The sequence below is a fragment of the Portunus trituberculatus genome, chromosome 32, assembly GCF_017591435.1.
Source record: "Portunus trituberculatus isolate SZX2019 chromosome 32, ASM1759143v1, whole genome shotgun sequence".
NCBI lineage: Eukaryota > Metazoa > Arthropoda > Malacostraca > Decapoda > Portunidae > Portunus > Portunus trituberculatus.
The window spans coordinates 272,501-282,500 of record NC_059286.1 but is presented as its reverse complement, the minus strand read 5'-3'; the positions used below and the strand labels follow the sequence as shown (position 1 = coordinate 282,500).

The window sequence follows — 10,000 nt, the reverse complement described above, 5'->3', positions numbered from 1 at the left end:
AACTCCCTCCTCTCTAACTGTCTTCAGTCTCTTTCTCACCGCCGAAATGTTGCATCCCTTTCTATATTTTATCGCTATTTTCATGGTAACTGTTCTACTGATCTTGCTAACTGCATGCCTCCCCTCCTCCTGCGGCCACGCTGCACAAGGCTTTCTTCTTCCTCTCATCTCTATTCTGTCCAACTCTCTAATGCAAGAGTTAACCAGTACGCTCAATCATTCATCCCTTTCACTGGTAAACTCTGGAACTTCCTCCCTGCATCTGTATTTCCGAATTCCTACAACTTGTCTTCTTTTAAGTGGCATTTGCTCCCCTAATTCTGGCTGACGGTTTTGGCACTTTTTTCACTTTTTAGAGAGCCAGCACTCAAGTGGGCCTTTTTAAAACTTTCTTTTTTTTGCCCTTGGCTGGCCCTCTTCCCTACGTAAAAAAAAAAAAAAAAAAAAGACGAGACCACCGGCAGGGCACTGGCCGGTGTCATGGGGAACTGCAGCAGGTTCTTCACGACCCTAGGGAGCGTGACCCAGGCCAACGACAGCGACACCGAGTAGACGAAGAAATGGTCCAGGAGAGGAAGTTGAAGCTCCTGCAATGGAACATCTTCAGCCTCAGGAGCAACAGAAACTTGCTTCATGCTGTGCTAATAGAGGACTAGAATAGTGTATGTCTACTACAGGAGACACTAGTTACGAATCCAGACCAGGTCAAGTTTCCTGGCTTCACTGCACACCACCTCCTTGTCGGTGAGAGAGGTGCAACGAGGGGCTGCCTGATTCTTGTGAAAGACAGCATTCCACACAGGGTGATTGAGCATCCCATACACTGTGGAGAGGACGTTGAGGTCCAAGCTGTCACGCTCTTCCCTGACGGTACAGAGCTACATGTTTATAACATGTACAAACCAGGGTAGGCAGAGCTTGACCTCAGTGAATTACTCAGCCTGGCGGAGGAGGAGGAAGTCCTCATTGGAGGGGACTTCAATGCTCACCATGAGATCCTCTACTCCAGAAGTCCGACCAATAACGCAGAACGCCATCATGCAATGTTACTGGAGGACCTCCCAGGAACCAGATTGCTTAACACAGGTGAGCCGACACACCTGCACAGCAATCCCATGAACCTTACCATTGCTTCAGTTGCCCTAGCAGAAAGAGCTGACTGGTCTGTACACCCGACTCTTATTAGTGACCACTTTACGGTGGTTACCATCCTAGACTTAACAACACCACACACAACACCTGAGGTACCTAGGTGGTGCTTCAGGAAGGCGAATTGGGCCACCTTTCGTAGAGAGATGGCCACATGGTGGAGGAACTACAAACACCCAGACGATCTCGAACAGTTTGACTGAGATTTTACAGATGCACTAGTCAGCTCTGCCAAGAAGGCGATCCCGGTCACCACCGGTTACAAGCCATCGACCAAAAACTGGTGGTTTTACAGTCTGTGAACAGACTGCGGAAAATTTTCCGCAGGTCACGCTCACAGGCCAACCTTGAGCTTCTCAAGGAAGCAGTGGACCATGCGCGACAGGTCGCCCAAGAAGAGAAAGAGGCTAAGTGTTTAGAATGGTGTGAAGGTTTCAGCCAATTCCCGATGTCGGATATTCTTGGGTTGCCATTGATCGCTGGCTGTTTTAATACGCGACTCGGTATACAACCAGCCAGCTCGCAAGAGACACACATTCTAAAATTCATATCATAATAAATCTTGAGGTATTGAGTCTTTGTACTGCAAAACATTAATTCCAAGTGTTTATCCTAACATTATCCATATGATCTGGTAATACACACTCTACAAAACTGTTATTATAAGCTTAATACTCACAGTCGCGGTTTCAATGCTCACGCATTTTTTACTAGTCTCAACTACATATTTGGTTTGAAACATTTTTTCATATAGTTCAACAGAGAGCACTGTTTCTCCTATAAATATTACAAAGGAATACATTCTGTAATAATCTTGGTAGAGGCCGAAGGCATATCAAACCGAAAAGACTAACTGAACTCGGGAACACCGAGTCCTCTCAAAACACCACACAACCCCGAGGCCCACGGTTGTTTGGAAGCTCGTGTGGAGTAGGGTGACCAGACGTCCCCGATTTCAGTGACCTGTCCCCGGCTACTGCTGTCCCCGGTTTTCTGTAACTGAAAGATCACTTGATGCGTTAAAAAACTACTCCTTTTGATTATGATAATTATGTCCTTTTATCATTACTCTTTTAGAATGTCAAGAATAAGGAGAAGGCCTTAGTTTCCGTGAAGACGGTGAAATGTATAGCGGACACATTTTAACAGCTAATGGGTGTTCATGATCTCAGATATTTCATCAGGTAGAGATTTTTTTCTTTACAACTTGGGTAAATAAGGCGAGAGAAACTTTTGATTGCTGGTTTAGAAATGGTACGGATAGTGTCCCTGTTTTAGTTTTTCCAGTGCAAAAACACTACATGTTTTTACCTCCCTGAACTGAAAATGTCCCCGGAATTTGTCTCAGAAATCTGGTCACCCTAGTGTGGAGTGTTCTTAGAGCTGGAACAGAATGCCGGTTTATACATGTGCTGTAGCTGACTGCAATTCTATATCAAAAAAGAAAAACCAAGGCGTGAAAGGATGGACTGTGTTTCCCAGGAAGAAAGACGCGGCTCGAAGAAGATTATGGGAGACACGATGTAAACGAGGCCCGACGTGGAGAGCTACCAAGGACCATGCTATCTGCTCAAAGCACTTCATAGATTGGTGCAAAGGACCGTCAGCATCGCATCCAGACCCTGAACTGTTTGCCTATAACCGGTGGAGAGCAGGTAGAAACCTGCTTGATGTTGTTTACATACGGAACGGACAATCTTTCACTGAAGTCATACAAAGATTTTGCATCAAAACATCGTGTTTATTTGATATTCGTCACATTTTCTGGATTTGATTGCTAATTAATTAACTTGAACCAATGAAATGTGCTTGCTTACTGGAAATAATGTAATTCACTCAAGGTGATGAAGTGTCCCAAACTGAGACCATGAACCAAGCATTTTTTGGCTCGTTTTGCCATATTACGTTCTCTGTGCTTGGTGAAGCTGATTAGAGATGTTCCTGATAATTTATTACTTAGTTTGATAGCACATATATTACGAAATATCTTTTTTCCAGCATACCGAGTTGAATGTGCTAAATTAAGTTATCTGGCGAATCTGGCAGCTTTGCAGAACTTTTCGACGTCGGGAATTCACATCACTCAAAGGTTTCTGGGATTGCCTCCAGCGCGCGACTGGGAAGAGGTAAAAAAAGAGTCCTGCGCACCCTAACGCCAGGGAAGAGGCTGAGAGGCTTATCCTCTCCTACACACAAAGAGCTGACACGAGGCAACTCCCTGCAGATGCCCAGAGACGCCAGCAACAGCTGCTTCCTCAGCGACTCGCACGTATCAGAGTGGCTAAGGAACGCCCAGCACGCACAGACCCGCCTTTTACGCTGCAGGAACTGTAGAGGGCTGAGAAAACTAGCAAAGACACCGCCCTAGGTGAGAACAGAATAACATACACCATGCTAAGAAGCATGGGATCAGCAGGGAAGAGCGCTTTGCTCGCTCTTGTCAATGCCTCCTGGAGAGCAGGAAGGCTACCGATTAGCTGGAAAACAGCAGTCATCCACTCCATTCCGAAACCCAAGGAACCAAATAAGACCAGACCTATCTCGCTGTTAAGCTGTGTAGCCAAAACAGCTGAGAGAATGGTTCTGAATCGTCTCAAGTGGAAACTAGGTGAACCACATGAGAATATATATATGGTTTTGCAGAAAGGAGAAGCGCTGCGGACAGCATCGCCTCTCTCCTAGCGGAGATAAACAACAGACCAGCCATAGTAGTCTTCCTCGATTTAGAAAAAAAGCATTTGAGTTGGCCTCACCAACCTCTATAGCCGACAAGCTGGTAATGATAGGAGTCAGTGGCCGCTTACTCAGCTAGACCCACGACTATCTCACCAACCGCAAAGCTAAAGTAAAATTCCAGGGCCAAATCTCAAACGTTCACCAATTTGAGAACGGCACACCGCAGGAAGGAGTCCTAAGCCACGCGCTCTTCAATGTCCTCATGGAAGCTCTTGTGAGCATGCATTTCCATAGACACGTCTCTCTCCTCAGCTATGCTGATGATCTGGCTTTCGTTTCTACCGGCCATGGAGACAGAGTTACCAGAGCGCAGGCTGGCCTTGATGCAGTAGCCACTGCATGCAGGGACCTGGGGCTTAAGATCTCAGCTGATAAGTCACAGGCAATGGCCGTGATGTCTCCTACCCCTGATAGGAGTCTCAGCCTCCAGGGCGTTTGCCTACAATGGGTGCCTGCGTACCAGTACCTTGGAGTTTGGGTGGACCAAAGACTGACCTTTAGGAAGGAGGTAGAGTACCTCAAAGAAAGAACGAAGACGCGCCTAAGCGTCATGCAAGCAATGACCAACACTCGGAAAGGGGCAACCCACCTTGTGTTGCGACTGTATTACGTACAGGCTGTCCGATCCTTGATTGACTACGCAGCAGTGGGGTTAGTGTCCCTTGCTGATAGCAACAAGAAGAGCCTGGAGACAATACATAATCATGCATTGCGAACCATCTTCAGGGCTCCCCGCTGGACCAATGTACTGGCCTTACAGACTGAGGCTGGCTTACCTCCTTTATCAATGAGGATCGAGCAGCTTGCAGCCACGTTTGTTGCCAAAACTGTTACCAGCTCCATTAATAACCCGGCTCGCCGGCGCCTTCTTGTCACTCTCCCACAGGACCACAGGCTCTTCACGGAGAAGACTTGGCTGCGCAGCATGGTGCGCGCCACACAGCTAACGCTCCATGACGTGGACCTGGTTGGAAGGGGGGAGGACAGACGGATTGAGGGCTACATGGATTCACCACCATGGACAACAGTGGCAGCAGCCACCATCCACACCACTACGCTACCATGCAAGAAGACACAGTGCCCGCGTGAGATGCTTCTTGCCAGGGCCAATGACACCTTTCTCCAGACAGGTACAGTAGGTGCTCGGGTATATTACACAGACGGCTCTGTAGATCCGAACACAGGTAGGACAGCCGCAGCATTTGTGTGCGGCGAGGAGAGACATGGCTGGAGGACGTCTGACCATTGCTCCACCCTGCAAACCGAACTTGTAGGTATAACCTCCGCTCTCTTACACGCCAGACAGCATAACAACACACACATAATAGTTTATACAGATTCAATGACATCGCTGCAGGCCCTAAGACGCACCCCAGTCAGGGATAACGTCAGGCTTATTACCATGACCAGGCTCCTGTTGTCTCGACTGAAAGACGAGGGCAAAAGGGTGACACTGGCATGGATTCCCAGTCACATAGGTATTGACGGGAATGAAGCAGCAGACAATGAGGCCAATAGAGCACTGACACAGGACCAACTGTCAATTAACGTTCCTCTTAGCTTCCAACAGATTAAGAAACTAGCACGGTCGGCTACCACACAGAGGACACGAAAGCAGCGGAGAGATGCAGAGGCGCATTCCGCCACACTCCAGTGGCAGGCGCTAGCGACCAATGGCGAACCACTGGTGCTACCGAGCTCCATCTCAAGGTGTGACAGAGTAAGTATACACCGATTACGCTTGGGTTATCCCACAGTCAGGTAGCTCGGTGAGGACTTCCAAGGAAAACACTGCAGGCACTGCGGGCAAAGACTATATAAATAAACAAGACTGGAAAGCGTCAATTTACCGTGTAGCCTAGGCAAACTGGTAACTCTTCTTGTTTGCGGTTCACTCACGCGATGGCGCTGCTGTTGCAGCTTAAGATCAAGATCAGCACCGTTGATCCGTCTGCATGTTTACATGTGTCAACACTCAAACAAGAGGGCCCACAGCAGTGACAGGTTACACGCCGCATGTTCTCAAGAAATCCGCAAAAATGAACACTAGAGTGGGGCATCCATGTGTTATTTGTCGCAGGACAAAGGGCACCCACCCACACTTGGTCTTCCATCGCTTTCCTAAAGATCATGACAGGTAAGTACTGGTGTATAACATGTGGATCGTAGTATACTTGATTTGGTTGAGACCTGTACAAATCAGTATAAACCTGCATGATATTTGTTTGCTTATGCTTGCCTGCTTCTGCTATATTTGTAACAGCTTCCATTCTAAAATCTAGGCCTGTTGTTTTGGTAATTGTTTATGTTTATAATTTCCAATGAACTTATTAAACTTGCTTAGATATGTGTTTTCCTTTCATGAGAATTCCAGATTTCTGGATAACACTTAAAAAAAAATCATTGCTCTCAAAATTGGCAAATAAATAAAAAATATGACTTACAAAAACATTGTGTTTGTATTTACCATTAATATGCAGAAGTAATCCATGTGTAGAGCACCAAACAGGTACAGTATGTAAGCATATTACTTTCTTACTGTGCAGTACCCAACGCCAACAAAAAACACCAAACACAACAGTTACAAAACACAGGAATATTACATATTTTCAGCATACTGTTTTATCTCTTTTCAGTACATAAAGTATGCATATCAAACACTGTTCTGTATTTCCATATAAATGAAAGAAAATAAAGAATTCAACTGCAAAAACATATTCTGTAATATATATATATATATATATATATATATATATATATATATATATATATATATATATATATATATATATATATATATTTATATATATTTGAAAATATATTAACTAAGTAGGTGACATGTAATTTACCAAAGTACATTATAAATAGAAAAGTACACACACACACACACACACACACACACACACACACACACACACACACACACACACACACACACACACACACACAGAACAGTGGACATCTGGAATAGCTTAAGTGAAATAAGTGAAAGGGTGGTTACTGCAGCCACCATACACATCTTTAAAGACAAGCTAGATGCATAGCTATAGATATGGAGACAGGATAATGTGCCATGCTGTACAGCACAACTATAGGTAAATAAACACACACACACACACACACACACACACACACACACACACACACACACACACACACACACACCAATAATGTACTCTAGTACAGTACATATTTACTTCATCCACCTGTGACCCCGTTCAAGCTCCCTTGTATCCAACTTGAGTTGTAAGTATATCATAGAGATATATGTATATTGTACATGTGCGATAACTATTTATAATTAGTGAGGCAACACACACGTGTGTGTGTGTGTGTGTGTGTGTGTGTGTGTGTGTGTGTGTGTGTGTGTGTGTGTTCACTGTTTGATCTGCTGCAGTCTCTGACGAGACAGCCAGACGTTGCCCATTACGGTGTGATCTGAGAGCTCATTATGTGTGTGTGTGTGTGTGTGTGTGTCGTGTGTGTGTCACCCAGCCAGTCTTCCCATTACGGAGCGAGCTCAGAGCTCATAGACCGATCTTCTAGGACTGAGACCACAACACACCCACACACCGGGAAAGCGAGGCCACAACCCTCGAGTTACATCCCGTACCTATTTACTGCTAGGTGAACAGGGGCACACATTAAGAGGCTTGCCCATTTGCCGTGTGTGTGTGTGTGTGTGTGTGTGTGTGTGTGTAAGTGTGTGTGTGTGTGGAGGAAGGAACTCAAAGCAATTATTCAAATCGTGGTGTTGTTTGTTTACCGAGGCGTTAGTTTGCGGATCACTCAATGGATGGCGCTGTTATCCATTATTCTAGCGGTATCTGGCATCTTTACTGGCGACACGAATATTTTATGGTGAATGGCAATCTTTCCAGTCTTGTTTTATCTATAGTCTTTGCTGCGGGGAGTTCTCGGAGGAACCCCTGATCCACTATTTGCTGGACTGCGAAGCAACGGGCCCGCTTCGAGCGCTGGTAGCGAGGCAAGGCCACGCAGAGAGCAGCGATAGATGGACATCTGCAGCAAGACTGGTCAGGCTCGCAACAGACGACTACCAGAAACTTCTGGATCACACACGGAGGTATGAACCCCCTAGATAGTAGACAGGCACAATCTGGACACAGATAGTCCCGAGTTGACGGTCACCACTCCTCCTTTCGACCTGTGACGGGCTGTGACTAGCTGGGGCCCCGTACGTATGAGACCAACATAGAGAATCAAGTAACAGGGGTCACTGCTGCGGGGGGCAAACCATCTGCATGCTGCGCCCTCCAAAGGGAAGTACACAGCTGCAGTGGTGTGACCGGAGCTGGGACCTGATGAACTGCTGCCTCCCTCGAAAGCGCCAGGTAAGGCTGCCGCCCCACCGCACAGCTGCCACACTGTGTTCAGTTTTGTCTAGTATTGTCTTGCGTTTCTCGCCTTTTCTTTTTTTTTTTTTCGCAGCGACACTATCGTGGTACCGACAGACCACTCCCAGACACTTCAACAGTACACTTGTACCTAAGACCCTCTAATTAGCACACAGACACAGGTTGGACACAGATAGCCCCGAGTTGACGGCCACTACTCCTCCTTTCGACCTGTGACGGGCTGTGACTAGCTGGGGCCCCGTACGTATGTGACCAACATCGGGAATCAAGTATCAGGGGTCACTGCTGCGGGGGGCAAACCATCTGTGTGCGGCGCCCTGCAAAGGGAAGTACACAGCAGCAGTGGTGTGACGGTGTGACCGGAGCTGGGACCTGATGGACTGCTGCCTCCCTCGAAAGCGCCAGGTAAGGCTGCCGCCCCACCCCACAGCAGTCGAACTGTGTCCTTTTTTTTTTTTTCTCAATCCTAACTACTTTCCTGCGTGGTGCGGATGGATCCACGATAAATCCATGACCCCTTTGCTATACAAAGGTCTTCTTCCACCTTTCTGCTGCAGAACTATCACCTCTAAGACCACCTCCGTTCCCCTTCCTATCCCTCAACTATTCCACATTTCACTGTGGTTCGGATGAAGCCACAACAACAAAATGATCCCTCTGCTTTCCAGAGGTAATCTTCCACTGTCACTACTTTTACCCCTTTACACTCCCACAATACACTCCGTTCCGATGTTTCACTCTCTACCTCAAACTATAACTATAACTTTTACATTCCTATGCAACTTTCCATCTCTGACAATCCCCTCCGTTCCGCTCGCCTTCTCACACTGTCTCGTGGTTCGGAGTCCACGTTAAGCTGTAGGTCCCTCTGCTTTACGGAGTACTTCTTGATCCATCCACACCTTAATGAATGTATAAAACACTTAAACTCTGACTACTTTCACTCACTTTTCCCCAACCGCCAATCCCGGGGAACCTGACCTTGGGGGTTGGACGCGTCCATGGCAGTGACAAAAGACTATCTCAAGAGCCCGTGTGGGTTTCCTGCCCACGAAGACTCCAGCAGCAACCCAGTTTCCTCACTCTTCTGAAGATGGTCCAGACAGAACTAAAAGATGTCTCGAGACCAACATGGATTTGGGCTCACTCCTCCACAATCTACATCCAGACAAACGCACCCTTGTGCGAAAAATACAAAAGCTTCTTTCAAAAAAGAATAATGCTCAAGTTGTTATAGACTTCAACAACACATGCATACTCAACGCCGTCCTCTCAAAATATTCATATATGTATATATCCCATATGTCTTTGTATTTTCGGATCTTTTAATTAGGCTTAAACAATTGCGCTCATCATATAATGTACATAAAGGTTCATATAAAACTAAAAGTTACAGCTTAATATATCTTGACTGTACTATGAAAACATGCATGACCAATTATATATTACATTATAGTTATACTATACATTGGCCAATCTCTCTCTCTCTCTCTCTCTCTCTCTCTCTCTCTCTCTCTCTCTCTCTCTCTCTCTCTCTCTCTCTCTCTCTCTCTCACCTCTCTCCCCGCGTAGTAGTTAGACATGCCAGATTTCACCACGTTGCCTTCCTCCACCTCCTCGTCGGGATAACTGATCGCCACGTCGGCCATGAGAGGCTGGCCGATTTCTTTATAGAAAGCCGTGATCTGGTCAGTGGTCGCTGGCCCGTACTGCAGGTATCGAATCGATCCCCCGCT

At 46.4% G+C, this 10,000-nt stretch overlaps 1 protein-coding gene across 1 annotated transcript in view; it reads right to left on the bottom strand.

The window, feature by feature from the left end:
• LOC123511826 (inter-alpha-trypsin inhibitor heavy chain H1-like) overlaps positions 1 to 10,000 on the bottom strand; it is a 175,506-nt gene that overhangs the window by 25,320 nt on the left and 140,186 nt on the right. Inside the window, exons 11-14 of the mRNA XM_045267873.1 lie at positions 9,821 to 10,000; positions 2,005 to 2,148; positions 732 to 878; positions 459 to 641 (exon numbers count right to left, since the gene is read on the bottom strand). The exon at positions 9,821 to 10,000 is cut by the window's right edge and continues 25 nt beyond it. Coding sequence (XP_045123808.1) covers positions 459 to 641; positions 732 to 878; positions 2,005 to 2,148; positions 9,821 to 10,000 — 654 coding nt within the window. The remainder of the gene's footprint in view (positions 1 to 458; positions 642 to 731; positions 879 to 2,004; positions 2,149 to 9,820) is intronic.